Source organism: Liolophura sinensis, chromosome 1 (genome assembly GCF_032854445.1).
Source record: "Liolophura sinensis isolate JHLJ2023 chromosome 1, CUHK_Ljap_v2, whole genome shotgun sequence".
Lineage (NCBI taxonomy): Eukaryota > Metazoa > Mollusca > Polyplacophora > Chitonida > Chitonidae > Liolophura > Liolophura sinensis.
This window is the reverse complement of record NC_088295.1, coordinates 54,530,368-54,549,837: the sequence shown is the minus strand read 5'-3', so window position 1 is coordinate 54,549,837 and position 19,470 is coordinate 54,530,368. Positions and strand designations below refer to the sequence as shown.

General features: G+C 36.7%; 1 protein-coding gene across 1 annotated transcript in view; it reads left to right on the top strand.

Moving 5' to 3' along the window:
- LOC135473656 (diacylglycerol lipase-alpha-like) overlaps window positions 1-17,111 on the top strand; it is a 71,118-nt gene extending 54,007 nt beyond the window's left edge. The window contains exons 5-17 of the mRNA XM_064753524.1: window positions 2,941-3,025; window positions 5,077-5,211; window positions 6,087-6,289; window positions 7,080-7,230; window positions 7,795-7,878; window positions 8,354-8,431; window positions 9,614-9,694; window positions 9,937-10,079; window positions 10,879-10,947; window positions 11,251-11,323; window positions 12,117-12,328; window positions 13,100-13,232; window positions 14,038-17,111. Coding sequence (XP_064609594.1) covers window positions 2,941-3,025; window positions 5,077-5,211; window positions 6,087-6,289; window positions 7,080-7,230; window positions 7,795-7,878; window positions 8,354-8,431; window positions 9,614-9,694; window positions 9,937-10,079; window positions 10,879-10,947; window positions 11,251-11,323; window positions 12,117-12,328; window positions 13,100-13,232; window positions 14,038-15,321 — 2,731 coding nt within the window. The 3' untranslated portion in view covers window positions 15,322-17,111. The remainder of the gene's footprint in view (window positions 1-2,940; window positions 3,026-5,076; window positions 5,212-6,086; window positions 6,290-7,079; window positions 7,231-7,794; window positions 7,879-8,353; window positions 8,432-9,613; window positions 9,695-9,936; window positions 10,080-10,878; window positions 10,948-11,250; window positions 11,324-12,116; window positions 12,329-13,099; window positions 13,233-14,037) is intronic.
- The last annotated feature ends 2,359 nt before the right edge of the window (window positions 17,112-19,470 follow it).

Genomic DNA, 19,470 nt, shown 5'->3' with positions numbered 1-19,470 from the left:
TTAGATGTTTTTGTCTACCTGTATTTTAAGTTTCATGATACCTTACTGTTACACAGTTCCATTTTTGTGACCATTTTTCTTTTTTGGGAGGGGGGAGGGGGGTACTGTTCATGCCTCTGGTTCACTTCCGATGTGGATAACAAAGCAATAACTTACCAAAAGGTGTGAACAGTATGTGAACCCTTCTCATTTCAGGATAAATGTAGGTACAGTCATGCTGATATGTACAGTGGTGTTGATATGGACAGTGGTGTTGATATGTACGGTGCAGTTCATATGTACGGTGGTGTTGATATGTATGGTGGTGTTGATATGTATGGTGGTGTTGATATGTACGGTGGTGTTGATATGTATGGTGGTGTTGATATGTATGGTGGTGTTGATATGTACAGTGGTGTTGATATGTATGGTGGTACATGTACTGTGTCCTCCAGCTGGTTCGGTGCTGGATTTCCTGATTCACACTCCCACTGTTCATGAGACTTTGGTGACAATAAGTCGCTGACAATGATTGTGTGACGGATTGCGCAGCCTTAATGTTGTGAAAAGCCACTTAAATGCATACTAATATGGTGTGCTTACACTGTACATCACATAATGCACAAATCGGAAGTTCAATAGTTTACCAGTTCCATCATTCCATACAACTTTCCACTGATGTATTACTGAAAAGTATGTTTATTTATTTATTTGTATGACGGATATTTTACGCCGTACTCAAGAATATTTCACTTATACGACGGTGACCAGCATTATGGTGGGTGGAAACCAAGCAGAGCCCGAGGGAAACCCACGACCATCCGCAGGTTGCTGACAGTGAAAAGTATAGTGTTATACAGTAATGAAATATATAACACATCATCCATTGGTCACAGAAGTGTGTCTGGAATTTCCCATATTATCCTATATTTTAAGGTTATATTTTTATTAATAACCTCCTATATTTTCTCCTGTATTTTTGCTGAGAGGTACTTTGAGGGCTATGGTGGGTTAGCACACCATCACGGCACAATGACCCAGGAGCCTTCCGCTAATATGGTTGCTCTGCGTTCAAGTCAAACTCATGCTGGCTTACTGTCTGGCCATGTGTGGGAAGGTCTGCCAACAAATTCCTGATGGTTGTGGGTTTCTGCCTGGATTCCTCCCACCATAATGCTGGCCGTCATTGTATAAGTGAAATATTCTTAAGTATGGTGTAAAACACCAATCAGATAAATAAATGAATAAATGTTCTTTATAATATTTAAGGAAGATTAAAAAAAAAAACACCTAGAATATGACAACATGTAAAATGGATGAAGAGTTGAGTAAAGCATATTAATCTATCTGATTACTGAGTAACATAAGCACAACTTGTGTATTGCACAAATAATACCACAATATAACGCAATAAAAAATAACACGGAGGAAAGGCTCCTTTTGGCTCATCGTCACTTCATGTTGACATTATCCAGAGAACAGTTCTTCGTCTAATGGCGAAATAAACTGCCTAAATATTGAGTCAGAAATGAGCCTTTCGTTTTTTTTCTAAGTTACACAACTTTTGCATTATGTTAATCTGTGGATCAGTGGAACACAATGTTTCTACAACCTGTATGGTTACTTGATTCTGATTCAGTTCTAAGTTTGTGGATTTGTATGTGCATGTTCTCTTAAATAGACCTCTAAAAATCAAGGTAGGCGTCAGGGAATAGAGCTCTTAAAGCTATGAATAAATACACTTTCATTTATTTTTTTAGATTTTTGTGAAAATAGCCAAAGGGGTTCAAACATTTCAATTCTTAGGAAGACTCTGTGTACCATACTATCACAGTTTAGGAACTCTGACGTCACAGGAAGTTTTTTTCAACTCTAATCACTGCACTGGATGTTGGAATAACTCTATTTGGAGTCATAGATTAACATAAGGGAAAAAAAGGTCATGTGACATCGGAGTTCTTACATGCAGATACCGTCAGCATGGCTCTTAAAGCTCACCTTAGTGTTCAAATATTTGAACACCTTTCAACACTCTTCAGAAACGTCTGAAAAAATAAATTGAATTATTTTTAGGCATAGTTTTCATTTGTTTGTATGATGAATCATATTTCATATTTTAGTTTTCTTTTACGTTAAATACAGATGCTAAGATGGCCGTTTTGGTGATTGGGGTGGTTGATTGTCGTCTTTAGCTAATTTGGTTATGACCGTCATCAAAACTGAACCAATTAACAGTGACTAGTAGTTTGTAAAACACAACAGTAAAGACAAGTTCAGCAGACAGAGACGCACTGTATGAAAATGAGAGAGGGCGGGATTAAAAATATGCCATTTATTTTTATTTTTTTTGAGGGTTTAGTTTTATTTGTGTCAGGTTTCTATAGTAACGATACCTGAATTTTTTTGGCATGCTGGATTCTTGAGCGTATTTTACCCTACAGCTGTCACTTTCACTTTCTGGCTTCCTGCATCTCTCAAAAAGGGAGTTGTCATTTCAGCTGTTTACACTTGTGGTAAAGACCATGTAAAGTTATCTGTGAATGAATAAATAAATAAATAAATAAATGCTGCGGAATGTTCACTTGAAGTGAAGGAGATGTGATCAGCAGTGCCTTCTGAAGACACTAACCTGATTTCACTGACGATAAAAAAATGTGGATTTTATCCCCGTAAAAAGATTATTATATCTTCTCAGCGAATGATCTGACATTTCAAACCCCGACCTTACACTTAAAACATGTCCAAGATCGCTGGAAACTGTCATCAGTGCTGGTTAGAGAGACAACAGTGTCATCATTCGAGTAATAGGATTTCTTGACTGGGAATGTTAAATTAATACACGTATTGATTTGACAGTTCGCTAGACGACCACTGGCGGGCCCAAATTACTTCTGCTGCAGAAAAGTGGAAGAAATTATGGACTGTAGATTACCCAATGTTTTTTTTGTGTCTTTTTTGCAGGAAAGCGTTTCGGGCATATGAAGAGAGCTGGGACAGACGGTTGAACATCTTGTGCTGCTGTATTCAGAGGAAAGGCAGAAATCGGGTAACAGCTGATCAAAAATATTTTGTAAATTTGTGTGCACTAGCAAACTGAACACATGTCAGCAGGCAGGGGAAAATGTAAATCTTTTTATTTTAGACATTACTGGTACTTAATGATTGAGGTGCATGGCGCTGGTATAATTTTTTAGTTGAATTAAAGCTGTTACATTCCTTACAGCGATATCGGTGGCCAATCATCAAGGCCCCATTGAATGTCAAATAAGAAAACACTATGAAAGTAATTTACTGAGCTAATTTGCTATGATGAAAGAAATTAAGCTTTGGCAAACATCTGTTTGCAGACGAATGGCTTGACTTGACTGCCCAAATACAAAGACAGTGGAAAATTCCACAAATTCAACCTGCATGTACAAATTGTAACAGTATTTACAAAAACAGACACATGGAGAAAATGCATGACAAAAATGAAAAATAATCAGCTGGGTTTAAACCCCACACTACCAGATATAGAATGAAATGCGTCTAGTGCTGAAATCCACAGCGTCTTGATCGAGTAAGGCCTTCACCGCACCTGGATATGACATATGAACATTTCAGGTTGCGCCACACATGGCGTGCAATCGCCCCACTCTTAGTGTCCCATCTGGTTTTCCTGGGCTCAGTTCAGTTTTGAGAACAGGCGAGGACAGGGTGCATGTAGGTGACAGGAAATGTTTGGAAACTATAAAGATATGAAATTTTGGTGTAAATAGTGAAAAGGAATAAGCGACGTTGTTTGTTGTTTTCTTTATCCTCAGTCCAAACATGCAGCACATGTGTAGTAATACACAGTTACCACCAAAGTTTGTGTTAAATGCACAGGGTTACATTTCTTTTTCTGAAGTAGAGTGATGTCAGTTAAACATTTCTAGCTAGAAAACTATTGATCGTAGCTTGAAAGGACATGCCTTGGGCTAAAATTTGGTGCAAGTTTCACATTTCTAGCTACCATAGTTCTCAAATTACAGGCGATGGACATTATGGTACAGAAAAAGTTTTCTGACCATATCTCAAAAAGTTACAAAGATAGGCAAAATCGAAAAGCTGATTCGGAATCATCATCGCCAAATTCACCAGAATACATGAAAACATTGTTAAAATTAGACACTATTTATGATGTCATAACTTTGACCAATGGCTAGCCTCCAAAGTTTTCGATGCACATTCAATACTTTTTCAAACGGGTTCTCACTGGGATCACTCTATAAGTATATCAAATTTCAGAAGAATCTGTGCGTGTTTCTTGAAAATTTTTAAAGGTTCAAGATGGGGGCCATGTCACATGACCAGAGTTAACCAAAAACAGCCAAAATTTGCCTTGTAACCTTGTTCCTAAAATCACCAAATTTCAACAACATCCAGTCCAAACTTTTCCTCTTATAGCTCGTTAAGTTTTCACAAAAACGAAAGAGAAATAATAATAAAAATCTGTCCCAGCCATATAATTAAATTATGTTTTATGCGATATTTTGTTTATTGTGAATTTATATGCTTCAGCATAAAAACTAGAAAACATACATTAATTACCAATTCAAATAATATCGTATGCAGATTTTGAGTATAGCATTCAACAACAAACAAATAAAATTCCCATTTATGTGCATCAGTGGGGCAATGAAATATAGGTAAGTTGGTGAGATTACATATGTATTTATTTATTTATTTATTTGATTGGTGATTTACGCCGTACTCAAGAATATTTCACTTATACGGCGGCAGCCAGCATTATGGCGGTGGAAGGAAACCGGGCAGAGCCCGGGGGAAACCCACAACCATCTGCAGTATGCTAGAAGACCTTCCCACCTACGGCCGGAGAGGAAGGCAACATGAGCTGGACTTGAACTCACGGCGACCGAATTGGTGAGAGGCTATTACCATTACTCTACGCTAGTGCGCCAACCAACTGAGCCAAGGAGGCCAACGATTACAAATTACATGTACTTAAAATTAGTGTGAGAAAAATTAAATGATGGGATGGAACACATATAACAGTATAAACACGTAACTGAAAAAGGTAGCTTATTTTACTCAGACCTCATTGTTTTGTTTCAGAATTCCATAGCTGATGTGGCACGCCTTTTCACTGAATTTTTTCGAGATTTGGATGTGGTCCCTTCAGATGTCATTGCTGGACTGGCTTTACTACGTGGCCACCAGAAGCTCCGCATGAAATATACTGTTGGACAGGTGTGTTCTCACTGTGGCTAAATCTTGCGGGTTTTGCAAGGGAGGAGAGAGGGGTTGTCAATATCTATAGGTGGATTTTTTTACTTTAGTGAGAAGACATACATCATATAAATCAAATCTGTATGCGACATTTGTTTGGTTATGCATACAGAGGTGTTTCCTACTGAAGAATTTTACCAAAATTATTGTCTCTCAAATGTCTTCATTTTGGCCATGCTGGGTAGGTAGATTTTTTCAGTCAGGACAATTGAAGCATTAAAAGTACACATGATGAGATGAGCTGAGAGTATCTGAAAATGTATGCAATACTATTTTTCTTGTTTGTCTGTCATGTGCCCAAATGACACACTACCTAGCTGCTGACATATACAGTGTGAAACGGGATGCTTTAATATTTTTAACAGTGCAAAAAGTTGTTTGAATTTAAAAAAATAATTGCCTGAGACATCTGTTTTTGAAACTCTGAAGGAATTTTTTGGCCTTCTAGTGCATTTGTGAGAGTAAATAAACGAAATCCTGCAGATGGCCTAACTGGAAAGAGTTCAGTATGTTTACATCAGTAAGGAGAAAAAAATAGTGAGACATTATTCATAAATGCACTTTACTCAATGCTAAAATAGATCCATTATGTGTACGTAGGAATAACATAAAAAAAAAAAACAGTAAAATTTTCGTGCTAGGTTATGGGAGAATTGTACTGGTATGCTGAAGGATTACATGGAATCTTGCTATCCAGCTTTTCAACCTCTTAACCTACAGAGCAGGCAATTACAGGCGACACCTGTTTCTACTTGAAGGTGTGTTTTTTTATCTCCCCCTCTGAAAGATTACCATGTGGTGTTGAAAAGTCAATTGGTCCTCTGCTTCCTGTTCAGGGATCCAACGATGTGTATGAGTACCTGTCAGGAGTGCCTGTCACGCCACGATCCCAGTTCCTGTCGCTACGGCAACCAGATGTCCTCGAAATGTACAAGCTGGTGACGCACTACATGAGTTTTGCGCTTGCAGCGTACGGTTGGCCGGCGTTTCTCATGGCCAACACAGGCACTGGATTATGCCGTATCATACCTCATCTTAGGTGAGAATGAAAAAACTGTCTTCCTAATCTGATATGAGAAGGGTTTCGTCTTAAAATAGATGCGTTGATAAAAGTCTAGGAATGAAACTCAATAGCCACTGTTTATATTTGACGATAAATATTTTCTGTGAATGGTATCATTACATTGAGTTTTCCATGAAGTACTACAGTACAAATCATCATAAACCTAAGAGATTTCATGCAGAAAATTTATTAATTTTTTAATATTACTGTAAGTAACCAAAAATTTCACCCCAAAAAGTGCATTTAAGAGGAAATAAATGTCATAAAATATTATATTTTATGATGAAACTTTCCAGCAGGATATCACCCTATACACACGCTGGATGAACTGTATTGACCTTGGTTTCCTCTAGGCTGAACTCTACTCCCTTTTTTCCACTGTACTACCATTGTAGATGTGCAATTGGTTTGAATATCTTTGTTTGTGTTCGGATGGTTTATTTTTTTTTTTTTTTTTTTTTTTTTTATGGGAATTATTGGTATCCAAAAGAGCTGTAAAATTTACATGGTTGAAAAAAAGTTGAAAGAGAGACTGTTGCTCCAATTTAATTACTCAAAAATATACATTGATAGGATAATTTGTAAACAAGTGGTGTCACTGAGATAAAAAGTGAGAGAAAAAAACTTGTAATTGTGAGAGGTTAGAACTTTTAAATTCGGTTTTAAATTTCTGACTTCAAAAAAAACCAAACTTTTCACCTTATGTTACCTTACACCACCATATATTCTAGTCATTAACCTGGTTTTGTTTTTTTTGGCAACACAGGTGCTGTTGTTGTCTAGCGCTGTGTGGCCGCAAGACTCCTAAACACAGCATACTGGTGAATGACAACTGCTGTCATTGTAACTTTGCTGCTCTGAACAAGATCAGTGGCCTCTCTGAGAAGGATATAGTCTACGTAACCTACCACGTAGATGTAAGTTGTCAGTGTCCTCGATTCTGGTCATTGTTGGTTATAAGGTTTATTATTACTAATTACGGTATGAGTTGATATGAGTATTATTTTTTTTTGTTATGTTTTTTTTTATTTTTTTTTTATGGCAGGTGTGTTATGAGTCATCAAGAGATAATATTTACTCTTTCTTATTCCGATCCTCCATGTGAAAATACATATTCAAATACCAGTGATTGTTTGCTGTCATTTGTGTTTTCTCACTGGATCTCAAAGTTCTCAGCCACAAGAGAGAAATACTATTATGTCCATAATGGGAAAGATGAAGATTTTATATTTATTTATTTATTTATTTATTTGATTTGTGTTTTACGCAGTACTCAAGAATATTTCACTTATACCACAGCGGCCAGCATTATGATGGGAGGAAACCGGTCAGAGCCCAAGGAAACCCATGACCGTCCGCAGGTTGCTGTCAGACATTAAGATGTTATAAAAATGGATGCTAGATCCTAAACATGACAACAGACTTGTACATACATTGTCTTACCAATTTAGATATAGACATTTCTAATCTATTGCCTTTAGGTTGGTGAAACTCCATTCTTTGTATCCCTGGATCACCAGCACAAAAATGTTGTTCTAAGTATACGAGGGACTCTGTCATTACAGGTAAGTATATCTTATATAAATCATACACCCATTGACACAGGTAATTTAATTGACTGTAACCTTCTATTTTGTCACTTTCATAGCCCACACTGCATCATTTGATTTGATTGGGGATAAGGAAGCAAACTGTAAGCATTGTTATTTACCCATTGTTTATAGAGGAACGTGTTTGATCAAACAACCATAACAGCCCGAGGCTTTCATGGCTCATATAACAGAAGCATGGGAGACAACTCTATGGAAAATTTCCACTAAAATTGACACAGTGAGACCAGCTTAGACATGGTTGAATAATGAGATTTAGAAGGGAGCATTTTACAAAAAATTATTGCTGAAAACATCTTTAAATATACATGGAGTTTACCAATGAATAGTCCGGGAAAGACTTGAAATTTCAGAAATGGAAGACCTATGTCCATAAAATATTTATTTAGATGTTGTGCCCAGATGTGTGATGTTTGTTTGTTATGTGTAGGACATCATCACTGACCTGAAGGCAGAGCCTGAGCCCCTGCCCATTGACCCTATTAGAGAGGACTGGTACGGCCACCAGGTAAGAATACCTTAGTGTTAAAAACAAGCACAAATTCACAATAGCTCGTACATCCCTCCTACAGGATTTCATGTATTCTTGCACTAAGACCCCTGAGTAAGTGTATAACCCATGTTATAAGATAGGAGGCCATTGTTTAAAAGATAAAACGTCAAAGAATTGACTGACCAAACAACAGACAGAACAAACGACTAACTGGGCTGCTTAGGCGCATAGGAAAGGCAAGGGCTAGTATGTCTCTGAATGATTTGAATTTCAAAATAGTAGATTATTTCTAGCCTTGTCAGCCACAGATATTTCTAAAATCACAGCCAATCGGCCCTCTGCTCATGGTTGTATTTGTTGGCACCAGCATGGTACTGAAGTAAGGCACTTAGTATGTGTGGTTAGATCAAAGTAAGTGTGGTATTATGCAACAGGGCCTGATGATAATATCTCATGAGTATTAATTACACGTATTTTACTTTATGATACAACATATAATAAAAGTATGAAATATAATGTAATACATCATCCTGTATATGAACGCTATATTCATATGATCAGATTTCATGCTGGCTTCCTCTCCGGCTGTACGTGGGGAAGGTCTGACAGCAACCTGCGGATGGTCGTGGCTTTCCAAGCCCGGTTTCTTCCCACCATAATGCTGGTCGCCGTCGTATAAGTGAAATATTCTTGAGTACATCATAAAACACCATTCAAATAAATATATCACAAATATGACCACATTTGTACCACAATTGTAAAAGTATTATGTTCTGCTAAGGGAATGGTAAAAGTTATGATCTATCTTTACATACCATGTGTTTTCAGGGAGAATGTCACAAGTTGCTGTCTATATTTATGATGTAATTTTCTTAGCAAATGGTACAAGCTGTAGTCTGTATTTGTATTTTAATTTCCACAGGGAATGGTACAAGCTGTAGTCTGTATTTGTGTTTTAATTTCCACAGGGAATGGTACAAGCTGTAGTCTGTATTTGTGTTTTAATTTCCAAAGGGAATGGTGCTATCTGCTGTCTATATTTATGATGTAATTTTCTCAGCAAATGTTCAAGCTGTAGTCTGTATTTGTATTTTAATTTCCACAATGGATGGTACAAGCTGTAGTCTGTATTTGTATTTTAATTTCCACAGGGAATGGTACAAGCTGTAGCCTGTATTTGTGTTTTAATTTCCACAGGGAATGGTACAAGCTGCTGTCTATATTCAGAAGAAATTGAAACAGGAAAACATTTTACCAGATGCTTTTGCCCGAGACCCTGTAAGTCTACATGTTTATTAAAATGTATGATACCTTTGTTTATCTGATAAACAGGTAACTTGTTGTACTGCATCCTCTATCTGTATATCTCATAAGCACTGTATTAGTGAAATTTTCAACATGGTAAAACAGTAGATAAATACATGGGAAGTGAGTTGTTTGTGTATATATATCTACAAAAATGTATAATGGTTTCGAATAACAAGCATGTGTAACACGTCATGTTTTACGTATTTATGTAGAGTAAAGGCACACCTGACTACGGTCTGGTGTTGGTGGGTCATTCACTGGGAGCAGGCACCGCTTCAATCCTCGCTATTCTGCTGAAACAAGAATATCCCAAGATACACTGTTACGCCTTTTCACCACCAGGGGGCCTGCTCAGGTAAGATATTCAGTGTGAAATCCATGTGTAAACCTTTTATCACACCAAGAAAAATCATTTCTAATTTTCATGCTTGTGAATTATTCAGATTCTGTTTTGTCTAATGAAAGTGAAATTTTGAAAATATGCAACGAGTGTTTATATTCCAGAGCTGTGTACCTTTATACTATCTCATTGTTTACTGTGTCACTAGAATCATTTAGAGTATCCAGATGTCCATGCCACTGTTCCTGTCACAGTTCATGTAGTTTCATTATCTGATTAACATGTATAATCAGATCACATGTAGTAATCCTTTGAGATCTTTATCTCAAGTCAAAAGTATCCTTTTGGAAGGCCTCCATGGCTCAGTTGTTTAGGGCGCTAGTATAGCGTAATGACCCAGGAGCCTCTCACCAATGCGTTTGCTGTGAGTTTAAGTCCGGCTCATGCTGGCTTCCTCTCCGGCCGTAAGTGGGAATGTCTTCCAGCAACGTGCGGATGGTCGTGAGTTTCCCCTGCCCGCTCTGCCCGCTTTCCTCCCAGCATAATGCTGGCTGCTGTTATATAAGTGAAATATTCTTGAGTACATCGTAAAACACCAATAAATACACAAATAAATAAATAAATATATCCTTTTGTATCCAAGCTTGCTGGATTCTTTGTCCAGTTAAACCAATTGCCAAAGCTTACTGACAGAAAGTACAAAGCTACAGAACTCATTTATTGCATACATAGCATGCATAGTTTGTGTAATTCTTTAACTTTGTCACATGTTACTATTCTAATTATTTTGAATCTTTCGTGTCTCATTTTCAAGTCCCAGCTGTGTTGAAGAAACCAAGCATTTTATTACATCAGTTGTGGTTGGTAAAGATGTTGTTCCAAGGTAAGTGATCTAAAGATCTCCAAGCTTGAATTGAACTCTTGTGGCAAAAATCTGACCCAGTCTTGTGACTGAACGCTAGGGCCTTTCCAAAACTGTAGTTTAAAGCCATTTGTACACCTCAGGTAGCAAGCTGAGAAGCTTTTTTGTTCTTGTATTTGTTTGGACATATCATATACTCCATATTAAGAAATAAAAAGCAAGTGTTTTATGTATCTGTCAAACTGTTTGAGCTAGTCGTGTATTGAAATGGGACCCAGGAATCGTAAGCACCTAAATTTATGAGTGGTTTGTCTTGGTTTTCAGGATAGGGTTACATCAGATGGAATGTCTGAGATCAGACCTGATTAATGTGATCAAACAGAGCACTGAACCAAAGGTAAGACTGTGTCTCATTTTTACATTATTTATTATTATAGAAATATCTCAGCCAAGTATTCTCTTCATGAGATTTTTTTCCAGTATTTGATTGTATCAAAACCGATAAAATTGGCACTTAAGGCTTCACAGTAAATGACCTAAATTTTGGCTGTGAAATGTGCATTTTAAGATGCAAATAAATATAACAAAATTTCACTCTTGGTGCAGAAACTTATGCTTTTCCGATAAACACAGTTACAAGTTGTTAAAATGGCTTAAAACAAAGCATGTGAAACTGAATTTATCCACAGAAAGGGTAAAAAAATGTTAGAAAAAAATCTACTTTCGTCTTTTTTTTTTTTTTACCATTTTTCACAGCATGTGAAATGGATTTAAAACATCAAATTCTACAGTGATCTGAGGTGACCTAGAGGTATCAGTGATATCATGTCCATATTTTTGCTTGAAATTGTGAAGTATCTAGGTCAACTTTCAGGGTTCTTTTCAAGGTCCATTTAGTAAAGACATTCATAGATCTATATGTATGTGCGTTTAGAATGGTGAAATCTTGCAGTTTGTGTGTTTTAAATAGAAAAACAAAACATGATGTGACGTCACTGGTCCCAGTATGGTCAGAAAATTCCATCGTAAAATCCAAAGTTTCAAATGCATTTTACTGGGTTGAAAAAAAAAGTCGTAAAAAAAATATATCGAACTATTTTTGTGGACAGTGTGTAATGGTCTTTCATCTACTTCATGTATACTTCACGGTAGTGTTTTCTGTTCCTTTAACATCATCTCATCTGTCACAGTGGAAGATCATCGCGTCCAAGCTGGTGTGTTGTAAAGGGGATGATGTGGGTCAGAACATGGACCTGTACGAGATGAAGATAGAAATGGAGAAGATGGAGCGTGATGTAACGGCTCATCCGGTCGATTCAGCCATAGGGCTTTCCGCCCACAAACCCCTCTTCCCTCCTGGCAAAATAATACATGTCGTTAGAAGCCACCCGAAGAGTGATCGGTAAGATAGAGCGCTTTACTGTTAATAGTCTCTCTCCCCATATATTAAGTACCTGCAGCACAGGTCAGTGATTTTTTGTGATTAAGCTGCAAACCAAAGAGAAAAGAATAAATTAACTCAGTGTTACTACATTCATTAAAAAACGAGAATGGTGATGAATAAATATTTACTTATTTATTTATTTATTTATTTGATTGGTGTTTTACGCCGTACTCAAGAATATTTTACTTCTACGACGGCAGCCAGTATTATGGTGGGAGGAAACTGGGCAGATGAAACAGGGAGGAAACTGGGGATGAATAAATATCAGTCATGAGATTTTGAAAATCTTGAGAAAATCTTGAATTTTCTATGCTGTAAGCATCATAAGTGTACATATATGCACCATTATTAGTGCTAGCATGACGTACACACGGCATGAGCAGTCAGTGTATTTCTGTTTATATTGGTGTACAGTAACAAATTTTGATTATGTCTAAGTCATGAATTTTGTCAGATGTGGTCGTGAAAAATCATAAATTTTTGTTTTGAAATATCTCTGTCATTGCTGCTAAAACATGTGATGTTTGTATTAAATGTTAGTACAAACTATTATGGGTTTAGAGTAATAATAATTTGATAATTTGTGTAATACCTGGCAAGTTAGGAGAGTTTGCTTCACATATGAACAACCTAACTGCAATTACACTGCAGTGAACTTCTTTTTCAGTTTGGCATAAAATATTAATAGAAGATAAAAGAAAATGATCAAAATGTGTTATTTTGTTGCAGGAAGTTGTGTGGAGGAGAGGAACCTGTGTACCAGGCAATCTGGGCGGATAATGCCGACTTTGGCGAAGTGCTTATCTCCCCTACCATGATCAACGACCACATGCCAGACAATGTGCTGGAGGCTCTTCAGAAGGTATTGGATAACATTCTTTCGCTTAATCCTTGAACATAGTACATGTTTATATTGTTAGCCCAGCTAATTGGTCTTGTGGTTGAATCTATCTTATAGAAGATATTAAGGGAGGTCTGGTTGATGATCCTAGTATCTCTGTAATTGACAGTCCTATTGCACAGTAATAGAAATATTTCCAAACTGGTGCCATTTCTTCATTGATTAATTCTAATCATGAGATCTGGAAGTTTTCAAGTTTTGCCAGTCTGATAACTAACATGTAGAGAGATAGGTAAGTAATCCTTGATGCCATGTCTTAAAGTTGCTTGTTACCTTAGGTAGATTGCCCTAACCTAGTCCAGATATCTTGACACTGGCTCCTGTTTATATGTGTTGGAACATAGCAGAGCTCTTTCCATTCTAATGTAATTGAATCAGACCAAAGACTCTAAAAGAATTAATGATTGGGAAGAAATATGGAGTCCATTAAAACCAGCCAAGGGAACAAAAACAGTCAAAATTCGAAAACCACCTCCCAAAGGCCATACTTAGTGCATTTTTGTATTCTTTGCTTAATTGTCCACATTTAAGAGGAAGTGCAAGAGTTGGCCATTGTCTGTGCACTGAATCTGATGTGTAAATGCCTTGTAAAGATGGGAGTATTGATCTAGTCAGGAAACCTTACGTAAATTTACATTGGATAGTTATTATGGCTTTCTTTACAGTCACATGTGATTCCCCTTCCATCCTGATCTGTAAGAAATGAGTCGTTGGAAATCTGCCAGTCAATTACATGTTCTCTACTATAGGATATGTCTTTATTCAGGTGCTGATCAACGTGGGTCCTGCTAAGCCCACACGTATTCTGTCCGAGGCAGAGAGGAAGGCGTTACTGGAGCAGTCTAGTCCGGTATCTTCTATAGGCAGTGAATCTCACCAAAAACTTTTCCTGGAGACCAGTTTTGCCAATAGTAACCTTGATAAGGACTCCCTTAACAACACAACTCTCGGTCTAGATTCCCCGGGGTATCAAGAACAGGTATCACCCAATAACTGTGTCACCTGGAATGACCTGATTGTGCAGAACGAGAACTACAACAACACGTGTGAGATACCATTGGGCGCGCACCCACTAGATCCCAGTTGTATCAGAGCAGGACCGAATTTCAGTCTAGATTTAGGCACGGGCTGGTCAAATCCTCTCCAGAATACAGAAGTAGAAAGAGAACCCGCCCCGTTGGCTAGTCCTGAAGCCTTGTCTGAAACGTCCAGTCTTGCGTCCTTTGTCAGTCGATCGTGTAGCCTGAGAGATAGCCAGTACAGACTCGCAAGCGAGTTTCCACGTCTGGACCGCATAGCACAGTCTCCACAAGACACAAATAAACCCATTACCAGCCACGCCCCTCCAAAGAGGCAACTGAAAAGCAGCCTGACAGAGAGAAGTAGAGGGGTGCGGTTCAGTGCGGAGAGACAACATGATGCATCGTTGGAAAACATCCATGAAAAAAGGGAAGTAAAAATTGCTCCCGTCAGCGAGAACATACCAAACCGTCGTGGCTGGCAAGAAGTCAGTCCTCCAAAAGTGACGCCATTCCTGGAGACTAGTTTATCCCAGGATGATATTTGTGAAACAACTAAGGTGACCACAACGGAAGTTGAACCAGAACAGGATAAATGCAAACTGACATTAACAGTGGATGAAAAAGCGTCTCACGGAGACAGTGATGTGTCACCGGACTCGGGCCGTGCATCGTCATTAGGGTATTATCAGCGACATTCCCCTGTAGAGTGCAGCCAGCATGAATATGCCCAGTACATTGGTTACTACTCACCTGCGGGAAGGGGCTACCCACACGGGGCCTACCACCCACCTGATAGACATAGCTTGAGCCCTTGTGAGGGACAGCCACACCCAGGACAAACTTTAGATTCTGGGGTAGATGGGTGCCCAACTTCCCCCAACCGTAGGGCGCGAATTTGCGCCACACATTGTACTCCAGTGCCGTCAAATCAAACAAGTTCCCCAGAAGAAGACTATGATAAACGACTGTCAGCTCACTCTGATGAAGTGTTTGAGTTTCCTTTACCGCTACAACAAACGGATGTTTAACACAAAAAAAGTGATAATGTGTCACAAGATCGTCCCGACATTGACCTGTCCTTAGGTCCTGCAAAGTTAATAAGATGCTGAAACTCAGCTCTTAAACTCATGTCAGAGATGTGTCAGTCTAAGTCACAAGAGAGTTGAACAGGGCGCAGTTTCACGAAACTTCCTAATTTTTTTTGTGTTTTTGTTGTTTTTTTTTAAATCCCAAGCGAAGGGTTCTCCTTCACTGAGCCTTAAGTTCTATGTGGGGTTGACTTCAGTTTTTTGGGAAAACACTCTGTTTGACTGGAGAAAAAAATAGAAAAATACAGAATTAAAAACAATTGACTGATTTATGGACACTTCATGAAGCTGATCCCTGCAGCTCTCATTTGCTAAATGTAACTTTTATCATTTGGTGTACCATTTCACCATGTAAATGTGTACTCTTGTCGCTGGTGTACATACATGTATATTTATCACTTTATCGTGTTGTGTTTTTGGTGTGTACATGTACTACATGTAACTGGTTTTGTATGCAAAATTTGTAAATGTCTGCTCTTGTAAGTAGGTATAGGGTTTGTTTGGAGTCCTGTTTACATTACAAGTACTTAAACTAACAGCAATAAGTGGTGTTCTGTTGTAGCTCTTTGAGTTTTACAGATAGATTCAGATATTTGACCTAAAGTTTCGCCCATGACTAAGTCACTCATTTGGCCTGAGAGTTCTGTTAATCTTTAAAAACTGCTTTGAGATATGTTTAGAAGGTAAAATGGTATCCTACTACCAGAATAATATAAGTTTGAGGACCGATGGTCTGCCCCATAAAAAATGTCATTTTTGGGCAAGTTTTTTATAGGAGAAATACATTATGTTAGAATATGTCGGAAGAATGATTGGGGTTATTTCCAGCTGTACTAACTAGGGTGAGGTAAACTACTGATATTATGCGCATTGAAACGCAGGAGTACATCACTGTTGAGCTTGTCTTAAAAAGATGAAGACATGACTAGAAATGCTGACTACTAGCGCATTGAGCATGTTTTAAGAAGGCAGGGCTATAATAAGTTTGTTATTTACATATAATGCCAAAGGATTTTACGTGGGAACCCTCTGAATTGGGTTCCTTTTTTTCCATTGAGCTTTATGGAGGGGTGTGTATAAAATTCAGATCATTTGTTTTGAACGTCGTGAGTGCTTATTTCTAGGGCAGCGTTACAAGTGTTTCTCAGTTCTTAGTTGTTGTAATTGCTGTTATATGTGATAGTTAACTATTCCAGTGAACTGTGGTATTGATAGAGGAAAAATAGATTTATTATTATTATTTTAAAATGATATGAGGAGCCCAGAGTATAGTTGTATATTTGTAATGTTGTGAAAGTTTTTCAGCCGCCCCCCTAGCGTTGATGTTCTTTGTAAGTTTTGTTAATACTGTACTTGAATGAAATTCTGCTGAAGTGGAAAAAATCTAACAACGTTTTTACTGACCACAAAATATCTGGATAGAAATCTGTCATATTGAATTTCATTATTATTTTGATATCTCAGTATAACTTAAAGCCAATGTTTGTAGAGAATCTAATAAATAGACGTTTTGGGTCAATTGTTCAAAAGTGTGTCAGTCTCATCCTAACACAAAGTACCTGTAAATGACACTTAAGTCTGGACTGAAGTTAATACAGGGATTAAGTCTTAAATTAAATACACTTTTGAACAAATGAGCTCAGCATTTTAATATAAATACATGCATTTACAACATCCATTTATCAGTATATTTTCCATTATTGATACCATATGTCTTAAGGCATTTGTACTGAAGCAGTCATTCTTTTTTTTTTTTTTTTTTTTTTTTCATGGCATTAATGAAAGCATTGGGTAATCATTTTCAACCCCTCCCTCACCCCCTCTAAAATCTGTAAAAACATTTGACGAACAGAACAAGCAGCTTGATTGGTGACTGTTGAATATTCTTTACTAGATTTAGGTGACACAGAAGATGAATCAGTTGTAAAGGTAAGATAAAGCTCTGATGGTTTCAACTTTTACGGGCCATACATTATGTATAATAACGAAAATTTTGACAAATTATACTTTATGAAATCCGCCTCTATCTTGTCTCTTACTTACCAGCAAATCCTATGGAGCGGACTTCATAAAATTATTTTTTCCGCTTGTCTTAAGTCCATTTGTTTTAAAAATTATAATAACATAAAAAATTATATTCTTCGTTGATGATTTTGGTTAATTTCATCTTCATGATTTATTCGTGAATTTTATGTTACTAGTTCTACATTTTGACAAGGACTTTTTAGTTCAATTCTTTCTAAGCAAATATTTGTATTTTCTTTTTTTGAGTGCAATATTATGTACTGTATTTAACTTCAGCCTTATTCCTCCACATAGCTGTGGCAATCATTTGTGCCATGAATTTTACGGAGCAACTACAAAATTCACATATACATTTAGAAAGCTTCAATTTAACTTCATTGAGTGCTCTGTTGTGATGAAATTTATGTGTCGATTGTGGAGTTCTTAGAGAAAGTTAAATTATTTTATTTTTGACATTAATTTTTGGAGTAATTTGTATGTTGTTTGCCGTTCTAATACTTGGACATTTTTTTACAGGCTGTACCAGTACTTAAGATACTTAATTTTGTTGAAATAATTCTTGTCAATGATGAATGGTTTGAGCTCATTTTATTCTTTATTATTGCTGTTATGACCCGGTTAAAATCACATTCCAGTGTAGAGTCTGAGTGCTGTTAATTGTTTGGATAATAACTATCGTTTTTGCTTTTTAGAATTATGTTTACATCATCGCATTACTAACTCCAGAAGTTAATATCAACACAGCAGATATTTTTCTGACATTGCAAAGCTTCTGTTATTTTATAAATTGTTATAGATATATTAAAATGCACTATGCTGTAATTTTATGAATATTTTCAGTTATCAATAGTGTTGATGTTAAGAATTTTTAAATAAGTTGGTTCTCATTGATGTGGTAGAGTATATACATGTACATGTGTGTATATATATATATACATATATATATATATAGATATATATTCGTGCTGAATTTCAGTTTTTCAGTACAGTGTTGTTGTGTTATGTACACATAGTATATGGTCTGAAGAGGTTACCTCAGCTTACACATGAAGCTATATCTTTGCAGAAAATCACTTCGTTATTTATGCATTCTTTTTAAACACCCATTTTAATGTTTATTATAAGTGAATAAATTTATTTAAATATTAATGAAGAATGGATGTTATAAGATACACAAATCATCAAGTGTAAACCTGATAATACTTGTCCGTAACTTCTTCAGAATCTCTGCAATTAGATCACTTCCATATTCGAACTGTCATGGCTGGCTGAGGCAGCTGTACCTTAGAATTAAAAGTGCTGTTAGCATTTACTGAATTTTGAGTGGTATTGTTTACTGAATTTTGAGTGGTATTGTTTACTGAATTTTGAGTGGTATTGTTTACTGAATTTTGAGGGTTATAGGATGTCTTTATGCCCTTTTATATTTCTGTTAATTTACATTTATATTGCGCTTTGTTTTTTGGCTTACATGTGTGACTAGGTTTACTTTCTCTGAAGCACTTTTCTGAGGTACCGGTGAATTTATTTGTTTCTTTCTTTTCACACAAGTTTTTTCTTACATGTTTTTGTTTTGTTTTGTTTTTTAACTTTTCTGTGAACATTTGGTAAGATTTATGGTTAGTTCTTGCGCGTGTGTAAAGATTGTGCTCCTTTGTGACAACACAGTTTTCAGCTTGATTTCATGTTATGTTCTCTGTTATTGATACAGTTATGGGCTGTCTTTACAGGCATGTCTAAGTTTTTGTTCTGAAACATAGTTTCAACACAGCAAATAATTTTTTAGCCTTGTCTTGAAAATCAAATAAGAAAACTACCACACTTTTTAAAAAAAATGCTGTTATGGACTAAAAATGGTAACAGAAATAGGGTATAATTTGCTGACTAATAACCATGACCTGATAATATCTCAGTCTTACATTGATCTTATATACATTTTTTTAAGTTTATAATTTAGCTCAGAATCTCAAAAAAATTGAAATAAGAAAACATGTTAGGAATGGTGTACAATAACTAAGTATGAGTTTCTGCCTTTGAGTTTACACGGAACTGCGGCTGACCTCA